This window comes from Leuciscus leuciscus (assembly GCF_965113295.1).
Source record: "Leuciscus leuciscus genome assembly, chromosome: 4".
NCBI classification, from domain to species: Eukaryota; Metazoa; Chordata; class Actinopteri; order Cypriniformes; family Leuciscidae; genus Leuciscus; species Leuciscus leuciscus.
The window spans coordinates 51,480,651-51,501,015 of record NC_138728.1 but is presented as its reverse complement, the minus strand read 5'-3'; the positions used below and the strand labels follow the sequence as shown (position 1 = coordinate 51,501,015).

General features: G+C 42.8%; 2 protein-coding genes and 2 long non-coding RNA genes across 5 annotated transcripts in view; 3 read left to right on the top strand and 1 right to left on the bottom strand.

Annotated features, from left to right (window-relative positions):
- Window positions 1-20,365, top strand: part of LOC309496971 (protein NLRC3-like) — a 316,482-nt gene that overhangs the window by 140,053 nt on the left and 156,064 nt on the right. The gene's annotated exons all lie outside the window — the stretch shown is intronic.
- ttll1 (tubulin tyrosine ligase-like family, member 1) overlaps window positions 7,484-20,365 on the top strand; it is a 301,517-nt gene continuing 288,635 nt past the window's right edge. The window contains exon 1 of one of the 2 annotated variants that reach the window (XM_082167266.1): window positions 7,484-7,906. In XM_082167266.1, coding sequence (XP_082023392.1) covers window positions 7,794-7,906 — 113 coding nt within the window. In that variant the 5' untranslated portion in view covers window positions 7,484-7,793. The remainder of the gene's footprint in view (window positions 7,907-20,365) is intronic. The other variant, XM_082167269.1, reaches the window with a different exon arrangement.
- On the top strand, window positions 13,584-14,358 carry LOC309497087. Its single transcript, XR_014205369.1, has 3 exons — window positions 13,584-13,723; window positions 13,926-14,081; window positions 14,240-14,358. It is a non-coding gene; the product is annotated as an uncharacterized lncRNA (long non-coding RNA).
- On the bottom strand, window positions 14,345-16,657 carry LOC309497073. The gene is made up of 3 exons (XR_014205352.1): window positions 14,999-16,657; window positions 14,714-14,834; window positions 14,345-14,455 (listed from the first exon to the last, which is right to left on the bottom strand). It is a non-coding gene; the product is annotated as an uncharacterized lncRNA (long non-coding RNA).

Genomic DNA, 20,365 nt, shown 5'->3' with positions numbered 1-20,365 from the left:
CCGTGTCTTCCTTCCCGGGCCTGTAAGTACTCGTCGGATTTAACCGGCAAGGCTTACAAGGCCTGTGGGGAAGCTGCCTCTGCCATGCACGCTATGGCGTTGCTGCAGGTCCATCAGGCCAAGGCACTGAAGGACCTGCACGAGGGTGGTCACGATCCCCAAGTTCTTCAGGAACTTCGCATCGCGACGGACCTTGCGCTTCGTGCGACGAAGGTGACCGCGCGGTCGGTGGGTCGTGCGATGTCCACCTTGGTGGTCCAGGAACGCCATCTCTGGCTGTGTCTGGCTGACATGAGGGAGACCGACAAGCTCCGGTTCCTTAACTCCCCCGTGTCCCAGACCGGCCTCTTCGGCGACGTGGTCGAGAACTTCGCCCAGCAGTTCTCGGCTGTACAAAAGCAGACTGAGGCCATCAAACACATCCTGCCGCGGCGGCCAGCTGCTGCCCCCACCGCCTGCGGCCTCTCAGTCTGCTCGTCGCCAAGGGCGGCCTCCTGCGTCTGCCCCTGCTCCCGCGCCGCCGCAGCAGCCTCCATCTAAACGGCGCCGTGGAGCCAGTCGCAGGCGGGCCGCCCCGCCCGTCCAGGACCCCACTAAGAAGGGCGGCAAAGCCAGGAGCAAGCGGCCCTAGGACGGGCGACCCAGAGATGGCAGGGACTGCTCTCCAGGAGACGATGACAGCATCGCTCCATCCCCCGGAAGAGGGCCGGGTGGAAAATCCTTGGTTTCCTTTTGTTTTTTTTCCGCCGCTGGCCTAAAAACCAGCGGTACCCAAATTTTCGATAAAAGAGCAGTTTCTTCCGTCTCTGGGTCCGAAGAGGGCCCGGAGAGCAGTGGGGGGAGAGAATCCTCACCACTCTCATCCGCCTCTTCTATCGCCAGCAGGCAGCAGTGTGCAGTTCGAGAACGCAACCAAGCCGCCTCCTGCACCTCCGGCCTCGTGGAACGAGGTAAGTGTTGCACAGCACACTCAGACTCCGCTACGGGCCGCCTCCCAGAGAGAGCCTCCCGAGCCGAGCCCCTGTGTTCCACCTCGCTGCCCCACTCCGGGTATGCCTACGGTCCCTTTGGTCCCGTTTGTACGGTCTCTGCGAGCCTGGCTAGCGCTCCCCAGTCTGTCTCGCTGGCTCATTCGGACCATCAGGCTCGGCTATGCGATTCAGTTCGCCCGGCGTCCCCCCAAGTTTTGGGCCATCCACTCCACTACAATGAGAGCAGCCGATGCCCATGTCTTGCGCGCGGAGATCGCAGTCCTACTGGCGAAGGACGCGATAGAGCCGGTCCCTCCAGCCGATATGAGGTCAGGGCACTACAGTCCCTACTTCATTGTACCCAAGAAAGGTGGTGGGTTACGACTGATCTTGGACCTGCGAGTTTTGAATCGGAGCCTTCACAAGCTTCCGTTCAAAATGCTCACGCAGAAACGCATTTTCGAATGCATCCATCCCCAAGATTGGTTTGCAGCGATTGACCTGAAGGACGCGTACTTTCATGTCTCGATTCTTCCTCGACACAGGCCGTTTCTGCGCTTTGCGTTCGAGGGTCGAGCATATCAGTACAAGGTCCTGCCCTTCGGGCTGGCCCTGTCTCCCCGTGTCTTCACGAAAGTCACGGAGGGGGCCCTTGTTCCCATGAGAGAACAGGGCGTTCGCATTCTCAACTATCTCGACGACTGGCTCATACTAGCACACTCTCGAGATCAGTTATGCGAACACAGGGACCTCGTGCTCAGGCACCTCAGCCAGCTGGGCCTCCAGGTCAACTGGGAAAAGAGCAAACTCGCCCCCGTGCAGAGGATCTCTTTTCTCGGTATGGAGTTGGTAAGCAGCGGTAACTGCTTCATATGAGACCGCTTCAGCACTGGCTTCACGGCCGAGTCCCGAGATGGGCGTGGCATCACGGCACTCACCGGGTGGCAATCACACCGGAGTGCCGCCAGACCTTCAGTCCGTGGTCAGACCCCTCGTTCCTTCGGGCAGGAGTCCCCTCAGAACAGGTGTCCAGGCATGCTGTGGTGTTCACAGATGCCTCTGCCACCGGCTGGGGTGCCACGTACAACGGGCATGCAGTATCAGGGGTGTGGACGGGCCCCCAACTGCATTGGCACATCAACTGCCTCGAGTTGCTTGCAGTACGTCTCGCTCTGAGCCGCTTAAAAAGGCCGCTTCAGGGCAGAGACGTGCTGGTCCGTACGGACAACACTGCGACCGTTGCGTACATCAACCGTCAAGGTGGTCTACGCTCCCGTCGCATGTCGCAACTCGCCCGCCATCTCCTCCTTTGGAGTCAGAAGCATCTGAGGTCGCTTCGAGCCATGTATGTCCCCGGTCTGCTCAACCGTGTGGCCGACGAGCTATCACGAGCTGTGCTCCCGGGAGAATGGCGACTCCACCCCCAGGCGGTTCAGCTGATCTGGAGAGAGTTCGGAGAGGCTCAGGTAGACCTGTTTGCCTCCTCAGAGACCTCCCACTGCCAGTTGTTTTACTCCCTGACCGAGGGAACACTCGGCACGGATGCACTGGCACACAGCTGGCCCCGGGGCCTCCGCAAATATGCATTTCCCCCAGTGAGCCTACTTGCACAGACCCTGTGCAAAGTCAGGGAGGACGAGGAGCAGGTCCTTCTGGTGGCTCCCTATTGGCCCACCCGGACTTGGTTCCCAGAACTCATGCTCCTCGTGACAGTCCCTCCCTGGCCCATTCCTCTGAGGAAGGATCTTCTGACTCAGAGACGGGGCACCCTATGGCACCCGCGTCCGGACCTCTGGAAACTCCATGTCTGGTCCCTGGACGGGACGCAGAGATTCTAGGTGACTTACCCCCAGAGGTACTTAACACCATCGCTTCTGCGCGAGCGCCGTCTACGAGACGTGTGTACGCCTTGAAGTGGAACCTGTTCGTCGATTGGTGTTCCTCCCGTAGAGAGGACCCCCGAAGATGTTTGATAGGGTCAGTGCTTTCCTTCTTGCAGCAAGGGTTGGAGCGAAGGCTGTCTCCCTCCACCCTTGAAGTACATGCTGCTGCTATTTCAGCATATCATGACCACATAGATGGCAAAACAGTAGGAAAGCACGACCTGGTCGTCAGGTTCCTTAGGGGGGCGAGACGATTAAATCCTCCTCGTCCTCCCTCCATACCCTCTTGGGACCTTTCCCTGGTGCTTCGAGCACTTCAGGATGCTCCCTTTGTGCCTTTGCAGTCAGCAGACTTAAAGCTTCTCTCCTTGAAGACTTTGTTGCTGATTGCACTGGCCTCGATCAAGAGGGTAGGGGACCTGCAAGCATTTTCGGTCGACGAATCGTGCCTAGAGTTCGGGCCGGGTGACAACCATGTTGTACTGAGACCCCGGCCTGGCTATGTGCCCAAGGTTCCTACCACTCCCTTTAGAGATCAGGTAGTGAACCTGCAAGCGCTGCCCCTGGAGGAGGCAGACCCAGCCCTGGCTTTGCTCTGTCCCGTTCGCGCTCTGCGTATGTACGTGGACAGAACTCAAAGCATCAGGACCTCAGACCAGCTCTTTGTCTGTTTCGGAGGCCAGCAGAAGGGAAAGGCTGTCTCCAAGCAGAGGATGGCCCAGTGGATAGTGGATGCCATCGCCTTGGCTTACCAAGCTCAAGGCGTGCCCTGCCCGCTCAGGTTGCATGCACACTCCACGAGAGGCGTTGCATCCTCCTGGGCGTTGGCACGTGGCTCCTCGCTAACAGATATCTGTAGAGCTGCGGGCTGGGCGACACCTAACACGTTCGCTAGATTCTATAGCCTACGTGTAGAGCCCGTGTCCTCCCGTGTTCTCACCCTAAACGGGTAGAAGCACTGTGAGTACCGGCTCTGTCGGCTTGCTGCATCCTACTGTGCACCCTTATTACTCCAGAGTCAAAACCTGTTGAGTCCTCCAAACACCCTCGGCCCAGACATGGCGGAGTGTCCGGTGCCAGGCCTTGTCCGCTGAATCCTTGAGAACCGGGTCTAGGCTGGGTCCCATATGTGTGACCCTACGGGGATCCCATATGTGTATATTCTCCACGGCTGCTCCTAAATGGAAGCCTGTGTCTTTCCCTTGGGCTAAGTCACCCATTACTCATATGCAGTACAACCCTCGGGTTAGTCCATATGTCCATTCCCACATAAATCTCCTTAAGAATGTGGCTCCCGCAGCGTTCCCCTCCCTCAGTTCGGGCACGCTTTCCCAGTGTTATCCAATATCTCACTGTATGGGTTATCATGGAACAACAGTGATGGATACTCTCGACGCAAGCCCTCTCCTATCGTCCTTCCAGGCAAGAAGGTGTGGAGGCTTACACGGGGCGCTGGATGGGGTGCAGCAGCTGTGGCGCTTTGGTAGGGATTCCTATTCGTCGGTCACTACGACGTACGTCGTGGTGAACGACGAATAGGAATCCCTACCAAAGCGCCACAGCTGCTGCACCCCATCCAGCGCCCCGTGTAAGGGGCGATAGGGGCGAAAGGACGATAGGGAACGTCTCGGTTACATATGGTAACCCTCGTTCCCTGAGGGAGGGAACGGAGACGTACGTCCCGTCGCCACATCTGCTGCTACCCACCGGGGCGACCAGCTTTTTAGGCTTGGCTCCTCAGCAAAAAACTGAAGTGCAATCACACCAGCTGCTCGTTAAATACCCGCGCTGCGAGGCTGATGCAAATGATTGCACGCCAATGTGTATTGGCTTGTTTTAGTTTCACTTGAAGTAGATTGGCCTCTCTAGCGAGATTCCTATTCGTCGTTCACCACAACGTACGTCTCCGTTCCCTCCCTCAGGGAACGAGGGTTACCAGATGTAACCGAGGCGTTTATCATCCGTGTTCAATAAGAATCTGTTTTAGCACTTTGACACAGAAATCTTCCTCTAAACAATCATGAACATCGACTAGATTATCAAAGACATTACTGAATGATAATGTGACACACATGATTATGTGTTTTAGTGCCAAACAAAGTGTAATTATAGAAATAATTCTAATAATTTAATAATATTACAATTACAAATAATAAATTAATAACTTATCAATGTATTTGTAATATTGGTAACACTTTACAATAAGGTTTCATTAGCAAATATCATTAGTTAACATGAACTAAAAATAAACAGTTCTTCTACAGCATTTATTAATCTTAGTGCATGTTATGTTTATGTCACAGGTCGGGGTGGACCGAGCCAGACTGCACCCACCCCTGGAGACCGGGTACCACCTCGAGGAGCGTGCCAAGGAACAAGACGGACAAGAGGAGTAAGGAATAACAATTTCTTTATTGAGTTAAAAGCAAAATTTGAAAAGTCCTAATTAAAATCTTCCTTCTGGTCGCCAGTGGCAATTCGATGGCCCCTCCTGGGCCAAGGAGGACGGAACGCTCGTGACAGCCCTGCAGCTCGTTGGAGAGGGATCGGAGGGGGACCCACACCGTCAGGTAGGTCACTGGGTAAGTACTCACGGCGAGGATGGAGCTGGCCCCGGGTGCTGCCCCGAGGTAAGTATCCAGAAAGTGATGGTCTCAAACTCGGACGGATCACAGGGTGGCGAGCGGGCCGGGCCAGGAGGAGAAACAGGTGAGTATATTCCGACAGATGTCCTCTGGGCCACGCCAAGTGAGACGGGGACCTCGAGCCGGGACGGGAGAGAACCTTGAACAACCGGACGACACTTCGATCGAGGTAAGTACCACAGCTATTCGCTTTCCTTCTCAACAGCGGCGGCCGCTTGTAACGCGAGCACGGAGGGCCACCAGGCCAGAGGACACTTTAAGTGAGACGCTCCCTCTTTGCTGTGCACTGCAACGATACAACAGGGTTCGTCAGTCAACAGTATGCGAACACTTGACAAGGATACTTCTCTCTTTCTGAACAGGACGGGGGCTTCGATGGGGCATGTGGAGACCACCAGACGGGGAGGACACTTTGAGCGAGACACTCCACTTCAACAGTGCGCTGTAACCAGGTAACAGGGTTTAACTATTCAACAATCTACGAACGTTCAGTTGAAATACCTTCTCTCTTCCTACACAGGACAGGAGCTTTCGTTGGAGCGAGTGAAGGCCACCAGACGGAGAGGACACTTTGAGCGAGACGCTCCACTTCAACAGTGCGCTGTAACCAGGTAACAGGGTTTAACTATTCAACAATCTACGAACATTCAGTTGAAATACCTTCTCTCTTTCTGAACAGGGCAGCAGCTTTCGATAGGGGCGTGTGGAGACCACCAGGCAGGAAAGATGCTTTAAGCGAGTCGCTCCGCTTCAGCTGTACACTGCAACACTGCAACAGGATTCAACCATTCAACAGTAGATGAAACATTCGGCTGCAATACCTTCTCTCGTCCTGAACAGGGCAGCGGCTTCGATAGGGGTGTGTGGAGACCACCAGGCAGGGAGGATGCTTTAAGCGAGTCGCTCCGCTTCAGCTGTACACTGTAACACTTCAACAGGATTCAACCATTCAACAGTAGATGAAACATTCGGCTGCAATACCTTCTCTCGTCCTGAACAGGGCAGCGGCTTCGATAGGGGCGTGTGGAGACCACCAGGCAGGAAGGATGCTTTAAGCGAGACACTTCACTTCAGCTGTACACTGTAATAATGCCGCAGGATGTAACCATTTAACAATAGATGAACATTCAACATTAATAAAGCCAGGCTGTCTCACAGGGTACGTTGGGCGCTTGATATATCAAACCTTCCTTGGGGACAGCGGGTGAAAGACTGTAAGGAGAGAGTGCACAGCAAACTACTATTACTTATCCACACGATAACCTTCACTCCATGACACAAACCGTGGGAATCGTCACTTCAGGCACTGCATTCCGCTCGCACACCGTGCATTCGGGCCAGCACTCGCCCACCGGTCTTTCTCCCACCGGATAAACGCTCGTCTCTCACAAGGGCTCAACTTCTCTCCAGAGACAGCAGAAAACGGGTACAGCAATCACCACATCCAGCAAGGAGAGGACAAAGTTAGAGACAGATCAACAATTCACTCGGTGTACTGGTTCACTCGTGCCACACACTTTCCAAACTCTCAACACCACTTCAGTGTTAGTGCATATAAACAACGGATCTGATACTCATCACTTTGCGTCTTTCCCACCGCTGACAATATTCCTTGGGTTTCTGTTGACAAACACTTCACTCTCCTCTGTCCATTTCTCAGCTTCAGTCTTCGCTCATTTCACAGCCCAGCCTCAAATCCAAACAACCCGCCGAAAAGAACACAGTATCTCACGAAAAGAGAACCACCCAGCGGTCTGCTTCCTCTCTCTTTTTAAAGCCCCATCTGAATCTGTGTTCCTCTCCCAACGCTCTCTGTTAATTACTCCACACCTGCGGTCAATTGGGCCATTAGCCTCGCTGCCATAGCAACAGATTTGCGGTGTAATGAGACGGGCATCCACAGGAGGTCTCCAAATAGCACTGTATTCACAAGGGTTTTTAATCTCTTTTCTAATTATTTTTGTCACCCCGTGACATTTAACTTTTACTGATACATTTTAAATCAACAGTTGCATCTGTTAACATGATTTATTCATTATTGGACCTGAGCTGACATGAACCTAACAGTTGTATTTTTTAGTTACTAAAAGTGATGTTATCTAATGGGATCTTATTGTAAAGTAAAGTATTATTTACATTTTTTTTCTTGAGCCGAACACCATTAATAATCTCACGTTGAGCTGCTCCTCTCTCATGAGTGTTTTGAGCTGTCGGGGTTCGGTGTCTCTGAGACGGAAGTGACGTGTGTTTCTCAGGAGTGTGTCTTGTGTTTCTCAGGAGTGTGTGTGTGTGCGATGGCTGGGAAGGTGAAGTGGGTGACGGACATCGAGAAATCGGTGCTGATCAATAACTTTGAGAAGAGAGGATGGATCCAGGTGACAGACAGCGACGACTGGAACTTCTACTGGCAAGACCTCGTTTCATTTCATCCGTTCACACTGACACTGCAAACATGAACGCTGCTGAACTACACACTGAAGCACTTGATCAGACCAGTACTAGGGCTGAATCCCAGTCACACACACACTACATGTTATTCAGATGAACTGTTTGAACCGCTCACGGTGGATTGCGGTCGTACGACTGTGTCCTGAATGAAATACTAGTATGATAACTGCACTTTATGCTCTGAGTGGGTGATTCTCACCAAAGCTTGGTTGTAAAAATTTCACCATTTTTTTATTTATTTTTTGACATTAGAAACAAAGTCTGGAGAATTTGTGAACATTACTTTTAAAAACATTTACTTACATTTTAAGACCTTTTTGAACATCATTTCCAAAACTAGTCCTAAAACATCTCATTACCGCTACAGTCTGAAAACATCAACACTGTTAGAAAAGCAAATATTTTCACATTTAAAAAATGGGTTATTAACAGTCATGCACAGTTACTTAACATTCTGATAAAATATTTATTTTAAAGTTTTTTTGATTGATTTCTCTCATTAATCTACAATTTTGTTATATTTCAATGAAAATACATTTTCAAAATGATGTGACAAACCTGAAAGAACATAATGTGTAGATTCTGTACATGCATTTCAAACCAAACTACTATTAATTTAATTAACATTTAATGAACATCTGTTTTGGTAATGATACATAGGTGACGGATATGAGGTTGATTATTACGGTAATGATAATAAGTATACTATGCTTTTTTTTTAAAACAAAAAAAATTTATTTAATGTAGAGTTTTTTTTAATAATATTTTCACAATCATGGATTCAAGTTCAAATCAGTTTTATTTTGTAGTGCTTCAAAAATACATAAGCAAAATAAATAAATAAATAAAAAGAGTGGATCTGAGGATGTGGCAGGTTGTAGCTCTGGAATAATGGCTTTTATGTCATCAAAGTAGTACCTGACATTCTCCCTCATATCTTATGGATGAAATGTAAAATTTGATTGGTCCAGCACAACTCATAGTGTCAACCTCATACGGACCATCTACAATCTAGAAAGTAAAAATTAATAGGTCTAAATAAATAAATCAAAATGTAAGAATTTTTCTTCATCATCATCATCATCATCATCATCAACAACAACACATATCCATACCACCAAATAATTATTTATACCTGTGTGAAATTGTACAAGCATCCACTTTCCTACTTCCAAAACTGACTCCGCATTCTCCCTTTCTGACTCCACATTGTTCCGGAAGTCAATTCCGTTTTGTTTTTTGCTTTTTTTGGACCTCTCTGCCTTCCATGTTCACAAGAACCTGCTTAATCTCCCTCTTCTCAAGTCTTCTCAGTCTTTTCTTTAGGTTTACAATCTCTTTAGTCCTGTCCAGAAGCTTCTCTTCTGTGTGGCGCAACTTTCCCCTCAATTTTGATCGTTTTTTATTTTCTTTTTTATTTTGAGTGATTCTTTTGGGGTGGGTAGATGTATTTTTATTTGTTTCGCTGTCTGTATAGTAATCATCTCTGTTACGTATGTACGGAATGTAGAGAAAGGAGACGTAAAGTCGACGAGAGCCCCAATCATCTTCGAGTGTAAACAGAACGAGCCAATGCACATTGGCGTCGAAGATTTGGATCTTGCACTCCACCCAACAGTGCAGGAATAAATAGTAGGGGTAGGAATTGGCAAAAATGTGACGATTCGATAGTATTGCGATATTTGGGCCACGATTTAATATTATTGCGATTCTTAACATATTTTAATTCTAATTCTGCGATATATTGCGATTCATGTCCCCCATCTTATTCAAAGGCATTACAAAAATGAGGAAAATAAGACTGCTCAATTCACTTCAAATGTCACATTTAATTCTGTGAACATTATTTTCTACACATTAACTGAAGTGCAAAAACTTAGGAGGGTAGTGCAAAAAACTTTGTCCTTGAACATTCAGGACACAGGACCTTATTACAGGACAGGACATAATTATTCTCTGAATAGGAGAACTCTAACATGAATGATGAGCTCCCAGCACTTAACTATAAATATAAATACATTGTTAAATATTGTTAAATACAACAGAGTAACATAAAGCAGACATATGTAACCCCTTGACACTAGAGTCAGACCTTAGTTTCAGTAGTCATGTCAAAGCAATAACTAAATCAGCATACTATCATCTGAAAAATATTGCAAGAATTAGATGCTTTGTTTCCAGACAAGACTTAGAGAAACTTGTCCATGCTTTCATCACCAGCAGGGTGGATTATTGTAATGGACTCCTTACTGGCCTTCCCAAAAAGACCATAAGACAGTTGCAGCTCATACAGAACGCTGCCGCCAGGATTCTGAGCAGAACCAGAAAATATGAACATATCACACCAGTCCTCAGGTCTTTACACTGGCTCCCAGTTAGATTTAGGATTGATTTTAAAGTATTATTACTGGTATATAAATCACTCAATGGCCTAGGACCTCAATATGTTGCAGATATGCTCACTGAATATAAACCCAACAGATCACTCAGATCAGGATGAAAGGCCTTTTTCTATTGGTCACTCTCGGTTGAAGTGAGCGGTTGACAACGCCCACTACGTTTTTGAATTGATCCTATTTACTTTGTTAGTAGCGCACATTACTAGTCTTGTGGTGAACAATTAATTTGTGCAAATAAATAGACAGGAAAAAAATAGACTTTAATCAAAGTCTGAAAATGTACTTTCGCTTTGGAATTGCGTTTCTTCTCTGATGACGTCAGTTTGAAGGCTATATGGTTGAATATCCTCTAACCACTCCCTCCAACCTTATAAATAACCTTATTTCAGCCGTTTGACCAAAATCCCATTAAAAAAACTCATTGACTTCGGGGTGATGGAACCGGAAATCGTTTTGGCCTATGAAAATGTGTCATACCTCCACCACTCTATTCGTCACAACACTGAAGTAAAGTCAGTTGCAGCTTCCGGTTCACACTGCAGTTCATCATTTTTTTTCCCTGTAAAATGTATCGGAAAAAGTGCACAAATACAAAATAATTAGGAATGTTCAAGATACCATTAAAATACACAGAACTGGTAGTTTATTCTAAGTCAGGCATGAGTAAACCCAAATCATTTGACAACCATAATGAAAGATATGTTGATAGCGCGAGTAGGTCAAGCTGAAGGCTATCTAAACATAATTTTGTGTACGTTATTGTTGTGTTTTTGTGAATTGAAACTTCTCTCTTTTTTGATAGACTTCCTGACGACATCAAGCAAGTTTTGGGGGGGTTCCTAAACCTCCTCAGTGACAACATTGAAAAAGGTCCGTCTGAACAGACAGAAGCTGTTCTCCAGCAGGCAGAAAACATTATGGCATTTTTGCTGCAGTGTATCGATCTGCCTCATGAGTGTATCCAACCCACAATTGAAAAAATATCCAGAGCTTGTGATCTTCTACAAGCAAACATGAACAATACAATCACACGATTTAGAGTTCCAGCATTATGTAGCGGGGACAGAGGACGCCCAGCTTTAACCCCCTGAGGTCTACGGTATCGCCGGCGATACCAGCTCGCTTTTTTTTTATCAATGTAAAAGAAACTCATAAATACTCTGTTGACTTTGATTTTCCATAGGAGTTTCATACATCAATCGATTCTGTTAAATGTGTATTATTTTTGTGTATACTCACAATAAAAACAAAGTGTTGTGCTTTTTGCCAAATAAAGAAAAATAAACACGAAGCGAGTTCTGCCTTCTCTCTGCCAGTGAAGTCCATTCTGAAACGCGTCCGAAAATGAACAATAACTGAGCGAATACTCAGTCAAACAGGCATACAAAGACACAGGCATGAAGCTTGAATTCTCGTCTTTTAAATGAAGTAATTTATATAAAAAACAAATATCCTCATCTTGTGAAATCTGTATTAAAAGAGAGCGATTCCAGTCGAGCTCATCTCATCTCATTACGTTATAATCGGCCCCGCCCACGGAGAGCGCGCGCTATTCAAACGCAAATGACTGAGACGATCCCATACAAACTGTGAACGCCCACATATCAGCTCGAGAAAACACATCAAGTTTATTCAGATAAGTGTAGTTGTCTACACTGTCTCGCAGCGCTGTGAGGAATAATAATAATGGAAAACTTACCTCAGAAGTGCTGGTATTTCGAGGAGCAACGGATGGAATAATGTAGTAAGTTTTTTTTTTCATTCTCAAGTAAATCGCGTTTCTGTGTAAATGAATGAACGCAGAGATGCGCTGTTTACCACAACTAAGACGGTTTAAATTTGAATTGCGTTTCTGTGTGTGAATAAATGATCTGCTTTTAGCAAACTATTTTGCTATACTGAGTAAAATCGATTGAAATATGTTGAAATAAAATGTATTTGTATAAGCAACGTATTAAACTGCAAATTAACATTTATATTCCTTATAATAAAAACGAAAGACCTATGTTACTGACATATGAAAGACAACATTTCGTTGATTAGTTTTGGATAGATTACACATTTTTACTGTAAAATATCTGCCACCTCAAATAAGCTTTTGTTTGCCAATTTTTGCTAATATGTTAAATATAGTATGTTTTGTCAATGTAGGCTATATTCGAAGTTTGAAATATGTATGATAAAATGTATACTTTAGTTTTTACAAAGAAAGATTACACTTCAATTGTTGTTGTAATTGTAACCTTTTTAATAAAAAAATATATATTTACAAGGTAGATGTAAACAAATTTTAAAAGGTAAATATAAGCATTTTCTTTAAATAATTTTTATTGTGTTTTATTATTGACAAATTTGGGGAGAGGATACATATTCCAAAACTGAAAATACAGTATGAGAATTAACTGCACAATTAATAGACATGTTTTCCTTGGATATTATACAATTTGCAAGCAAAATTTGTAAAAAAAAAAAAAAAATTGACATGCTTCCAACTGTGAACCAATTTGGTAGAATATATATATATATATATATATATATATATATATATATATATATATATATACATACTGTATATATATATTGCTCTTGCATTCTTTCTTGTGGCTATAGGTGACACACCTGAATGAATGGCTCATTAAGTATGCGGGCCCCATTGTCTCCTCAGGTGTGAACCACTACATATGCATGATGCTGTTGAATGGTTGACGCCCCTTGCGCATATTGCCTTTACAAACAAAAAGTGTTTTACAAGATTTAAATCAATGTATTGTGTTATGTGAATGATAAGGGCAGGATGATTTTCACATCATTTTGAAGAAAAAACACTAGGCAAAGACATCAATTAGTCAAAAGTCTTATTGACACGTATTTAGTATGTGTTTTGTGGCCTTATTTCAGAAACTTTAGTTTTTAGTTTTTTCAATAACCATGCATAAACATTATTCTCTCAAAAATACAAACATGTACATGCATGTTGCTCACATATTATGGTAGCCCTGTTTGTGCTAAATAGAGTGTAATTATACCTTTGCCATTAATATGTTTATAAGCAACTGAAAAAAGCACAAATGTCAGGGCATGTCAGAACATCTCAAGGACCCCAAAAACCCCTCAGACCTCAGAGGGTTAATAATCACCTACGACCAGCTGGAGTTTCTGCTCGAGTTGCAGTTTTCAGTCTCAGACATGGCCAGATTATTGGGTGTGAGTCGATCAACTGTCAAGAGAAGACTCCGTGAGTTCAGTCTGTCAGTCAGACAGGCATACAGCGTTATCTCTGATGAGGACCTCAGACAACATCTAGAAGAGTTTACTTCACGGTTCCCAAACTCTGGCTTCAGACTGGCTAGTGGGCTTCTGCGAGCTTGTGGTGTTAGGTAAGAGCTTATGAGCAATGTTATGTCTCCACATACAGATACATCCTCACATGCTTTCAGAAATATCAATTGCTGAAACAACTGCTTTTCAAATATATATATTTTTAAATATATGTTTATCTCTCATACCAATGAAAAATTATATGCTTCTAAGTGTATTCTACGACAAATGTTTTATTTATTTTACACACCTGACCACTAGAGGACAACGATCACGGCTACTAGCCATGCTTAAAGCAGTGGATCCACTGGGGACAGTTCTACGAGGAGTTCAGCTCAACCTCATACAGAGGAGATCGGATTGTGTAGGAGCACCATTGGCACTACGGCACATTGATGGAAATCACAAAATGATCAAGTGAGACTTAATTTATATGGTTTGTTCTTACATATTTTCTTGTAGTATTATTTGTGCCGCAACTTTTTATGAATCCTATCAAACTTGGCCCTAAAACTGTTCTTGCAAACTTACATATTAGGCTGGAATGCAGATATTCTATGTCTGGTTTTGTACAGTTGGGGAATTGTTATTGATGGAGGTATTGATGGGTACAGCCGCAAAATAATGTTTCTGAGAGCCAGCAACAACAATCGGGCAACAACTGTGTTGAGTTGCTTTCTTGCTGCTGTTGAAAATGTCGGTTTACCTGTGAGGGTAAGAAGCGTCAAGGCTGGAGAGAATGTGGAGGTTGCCCGGTTTATGCTGGAACGCCTTCTTCGTGGAGCAGGGAACTACAAAGATAGGTCATAAGTATACATGTTATTTTAAATAAATTTTTGTCAAAAAAAATATCTTTTTGTAATATTACTTGGTTGTTGGTTCACAAAAGCCAAAATCATTTAATGGTGTATTTTATTTTATTCAGCATTTTGGGAATATTTTGTGCTGTAACCGAATGAAAAGAATGAGTCAGCAAGACTGTTAGTAATGCCAAAGTTGACAAATGCAGTACTACAAATGAAGCAGTATTATTAATAACACAGACTCACTGCTTGTATTCTCAGTGTCCAGCCGCCCCTGTTTCGCTGGTCAGGAGAGCATCCTAAAGTTCCAGCTGTAGACCACTGGTTCAAGTCGAGCAAAAAGGTCTGGGACTCAGGTCACGTCCCTCTGTTAGTAAGCACAAGAGCCAGGAGAATGTCAGAAGAGCAGACACTAATATAACACCTGGGACATTCACCTCTGACTAACCCACTGCAAGCTGAGTCCCAGATACACTAGACCATTTACTATTGCACGTCAGATAATTGATGTCACTTACTGGCTCAACTTACCTCCACAATACCGTGTTTCAGCCACTTTCCTGAGTTATGTTCTGTTAAAGAAACTCCATTAAGGTCTTGTTGATTCCATCCTTGTGACACCTTGCTGTCGGGTAATGATGATTGTATGATGTTTCTTTTCTTTCTAGAAAAGAGCAGTTTTATCACTGGCAGAAGTGAACACAACCAGAGGATTGAGCGTCTTTGGTGAGACATCTGGTGTGCAGTCACTTCAGATTATTATGCTGTCTTCCAGTGCCTTGAAGAAAGTGGCACTCTGGACATTCAAAATGAAATTCATGTTCTCTGCCTACATTACGTGATGCTGCCTCGGGTCAACATGCACCTGGATCTGCTCCGGAGAACATGGGATCAACACCCTCTCTCCTCTGAGGGGAAGCGTTCTCCACAGCAGCTGTGATGAGCAGCACTTGTTTCGGCACAGACATATACCAAGAGGCTGTAAGACTGTGTGAGGCACTTCAGTTTACCTCTTAATCATGTTGCTTTCCATTTGCTCCATAGTTCTTGCCTTTTTGATAGTGTCATTTTGTCATCGTTGAGAATAATATTACTTTTCTGTTTAAAGGTTAATTCAAAACAAGCCATGTTTGTTTTAAAATAAAGTATTGTTATGGCCTGACTCCTGTGGATGTATTTCTAAACAAATGTGTTGTTTGAGGAGAGTTAGACAGCGCTAGCTAGCTAATTTATGTTACATTTATTTAGATTTTTGATTTACTACAATTTTTACTTCCTCTTCTACCCCTAGACAAACGGGGAGGGTTGTAACAGTATGTATATTTTTGTTTTCCCAAAGGTTTTTATATATATATACACAGTATATACTGTATATATATGATTACTATAATGATTACCAAATCATTGTTTTATATGTGAAAATATAGCAAATGTAAAACAGAAATTCAAAAATAATGGACTTGTGACAAGGCCCCTGAAATAAGCTTTCATTTCGTGATGAGGGATTATTTGCTGGACAAAGAGCAGAAGAAATACTAAGCGAGCGTCTCAGAGCTAGCATAAGCTATGAACAGAGTGAATGTTTATCTCACAGAGTAAGCCTGCAGAAGTGACATGGATGTTGTCCATCTCGAACTGCCCACTCTAGCCAAACCACAATAAAGTCAATTAGCCTTTTCCAAGGCCCATATTTACTAAATGACTTCTGGGAATCCATTCTCTGGTCTCATGAGACCAAGTCAATCATTGTGGATCTAACAGCAACAGAAATGTTCTTATGTTGCTAGAGGAGGAGTGCAGTGAGGATTGCCTGGTTCCCACAGTGATGTTCAGTGGTAGTAAAGTTGTTATATAGGGATGTATGAGTGATAAAGGTGTGCTTTATCAATGTTGTCATGAATTCACACACCACATGATGAAAAAACAAAACAAAAAAACATGCAACTCCACAAACCTAATAGGGCTGCAACAAACGATTATTTTGATAATCGATTAATCTAACGATCATTAGAATGATTCATTGACTAGTCGTCGATTATTTCGCAGACTAATCAGTAAGTTTGGAACGATTATTCAGCTTTTTCAATTAGTTAAAACACTTGAGTTATACATATTCTAACTATAATATAAAAAAAAGAAAATCATTTTAGCTTTTGAAATGGTTGTTTTAATGAACTTTGAGCCAACTAACAGGTCATTCTCTTTAAGTTTTCAGATTTCTGTCTAACTCAAATCACACACAAATGCTCTCTAAGCATTGGTTAAATATTCTGTTCTCTTTCAATAGAAAAAAATAAACAAAAAATAATCAGCTGCAATTTTTTATTGTCGACTAATCGTTTCAGCCCTAAAACCTAATTAACAACGTTGTGGCTAAATACCCAGGGTCCGTTCACAATCCATTCACTTTTCCAGAACATGAGGGATGGAGAGTTTGGTGATGGCTGGTTATTAAGTCCACCATGTTTTTGCTAGTCTTTTTCTTACAACACATGAGGCGTTAATGTTTTATGAAGAGCCTCACTCTCTCTTATGCTGAAGGTGACCGTGCTTACCCGTTACAGCCCTGGATCATGACACCGGTCCAGTACCCAAGGTCACAGTCAGAGGAGCCCTACAATCGAGATTACGGATTAACCCATTTTTCCTAAACAGATTTTTGTTTTCTTATATTCTTTTAGACTTGTTGTTTTCTATGTGATGTGTGATGTTCGTGTTAACTTTTTTGAAAATTTAAGCTGGTCTATTAATTTAGGTTCAGATTAAAATTAATATAAAAAATAGCCTACTTCATTTAATAAACTCTGACATTCACAGAAGCGTCATGGCATTTCATCCTTTACACGCACAGCAAATAATATTTTTCAGATTTCCCCGGTTCAGGACCATGGACAGCACACGACATTCCCCCGATTGTGTTTTAAACACACAAACCGTTGAATAAATGTGGGCTACTGGCAATGTTTGGCCATAAAATCAGTGTTGTGGAAACGAGATTTCAATCGTGTGCTATATCGTAAAAAATGCTGCGTCTCATTTGTACTAAAATCAGAGTAGCCTATATTTAACCAAAATGAGGCTGTGTTTAATGGCCAGGCCCTTTCAGAGACATAAGCTGGCACGGCCTTTTTGTCCAAGTTATAACAAATAGAGTTGCTAGAATAAAGCGATCATTATCTAGACACACAATATGAAATGTGTTGAACAGAACCTTTAGAGAAAAATACATTTGCGAAGATATGTTGCTCAGTGCATATGCTGTTGTTGGAGTCACTGGGATAATATTACTGACTATGGGGGTATAAAATGTAAGGTTTTGATCCCAATCATTTTTTCAGTGTAACCATGGCTAATGTAGTTTCAGTGTAACCATGGTTAAGATGTGTTTATAAGTTTATAAGTAACCCTGATTCTCTGATGTTTCTCGTAGGTTGTGGTTAACTGATTGTAATCTTGCCATTCTCTTTTCTTCTCTCTCTCTTTCTTCACTTTTCTTTACTTTCTTGATTCTGTATACAATCTTTGTTTAGTTTAGTTGTGTGTGTAGCCTACCCTAGTTTCATTTATTAAACCATTATATAGACACTTTATTGTCTCTGTGTTTGCCACATATCAAAGTCACTTAAACATCTTGATCTAGCGATACCTGCTATTACCCTGCTAGTGCTTTATTTACTTTAGTTGGAAAAGGATATTCTTTCTTGGTCAGGAAGATAATATATTTCCTAGAATCAATAATTGATTATGCTTTCTGTTCATTGGATGAACTGATTAAATAATTGTACTATTAATTCTGCTACAGTCAATTCTAAAAATAATTAAAATATTTATAATTAATTATAATCCGTTCCCCAAGCACTCCCATTCAAAATGCAATTTGACCGAAAACAAAATACGGTCAAACTTAAAAGTGGTGTTTCCATCATAATTATGCTTTAAACGAAAGTTTGCCTCGGGTAGATTCACATAAAGAGCCTAGGTTGCATTTTGGCGAGAGTTACGCTTTAATTTGCTCACTGTTCACATAATTGTTCTATTAGGGGTTTTTTCCTTCTTGTTCGAGTCTGTCAATAACAATATTTTCTGTTAATGCTAGGGCTATACGAGACATGCTAAAAAGAAAAGCTCTGTTTTTGCTTTGTAAAGAAAAAGAAGCAGATTTTTGTTTTATTCAAGAAACCCACGCCTGCAAAGATGATGTGCTTTTTTGGAAGAATCAGTGTGGATCTGACATTTGGGTTTCTTGTGGTGCCTCAAATAGGACAGCAGGTGTCGCTATTTTAAAGGACAGGTTTTCAGGGAAGGTTATAAGTCACAAAACAGATGATCAAGGTCATTGGATTGCTCTACTTATTGATATAAACCAAGCTAAAATTATTATTATAAATATATATGCCACCAATAATAAAAAAAAGAGTTAATATTTCAAGATATTGAAGGCCATATTAATAATTTACATTTAAAATTCCCCTCAGCTGAAGTAATTTGGGGTGGTGACTTTAATACGGTGTTTGATGGAAAACAAGATCAATTGCCACCTAGAATTGACAATATGGCAAGTGCATTAAGCAATGTTTGTTTATGACTGAACATAATTGACATATGGAGGTATAAAAATCCAGTCACTTTTGTATACATGGAGTATTAGGGACAGATCTCAACAATCGCATATTGATTTTTGGCTCCTTTCAGAACATATAAAAGAGAGAGTTGAATTTGTTACTGTCATGATCCTGGCTCTTTCTTTCTCTTTTCTTTTCTTTGTCTCCCTCTGCTGGCTGTTTTACGCCTTACTACCTCCTTTCTCACACACTTACGCACACACTCATTAACGCTTCACCTCATTACCATCAGCTGGTTCTCATTTGCATCCCTTCTACACACTTGTTCTCTATCTTTCATTTTTGTCTTCGCTATATCTAGTTCTCCCTTTCGTGTCTGTATTGTCGGATTATTGTTTCTCTGTGATGCACGTCGGCTGTTATTGCTCTGAAAGATTACCTTGTCTTGTCCTGTTCTGTCCTGTCTGGTCCTACTGAATACTGTGCAACTGTTGTCTACTGCTGTGAGTTACCTCTTCTGTACTGTACCCAGTGTTCTCCGTGGAGAATAGCAGAGGGTTCCACTGCTCACCTGCTACCCAGTCCTCGCTACTCAGGAGTGTTCCAGATCGACAGTGTTCTCTTCAGTTTCTACATACTTTGAGAGAAGCAGCGAACGATACCTTTGTTTGATTATTTGAGAAGTGACTTTCTGTTATCAGCCTGTACGGCGTCTACCTTGTTTCCATTAAAAGAACTGTACCTGCTTCTCGTCTCTGGACCTCTCTGTTTCATCACAGTTACTATTGAACCATCAGTTTTAACAATCACAAAGGCATATCTATTACAATTAATTCATTAATTTAAAATTCAAGTAGAGTTAAACGAGGATATTGAAAGTTAAATAATAGTCTATTGAAACATAATGAATTTCGTGACCAAATTAAGAATTTAATTGTAAAATATAGGCAACAAGCTTCTTTGATTCAAACCTATGGGAACAAACAAAATTTGAAATAAGGAAATTCGCAATATCGTATGGAAAATCCATAAAAAAGAAAAGAAAATGAAAACAAAATAATTAATGAAATAATATCCCTCACTTGTAAAAATAACCAAAATATGTCAAGCACTGAATTATTAAAGCTTGCTACATTGCAGAATGAGCTGAATAATATTTATGAAGAGAAAGCTACGGGTGCTTTTGTTATGTCTAGACAAAAATGGATGGAAGCAGGAGAAAAAAATACTAAATATTTATTTGGTTTAGAAATAAGAAATGGAGAAATAACTTCTGTAAACAAATTAATAATAAATGGACTTACTAATGATAATCCCAAGGATATTTTTTGTTTTG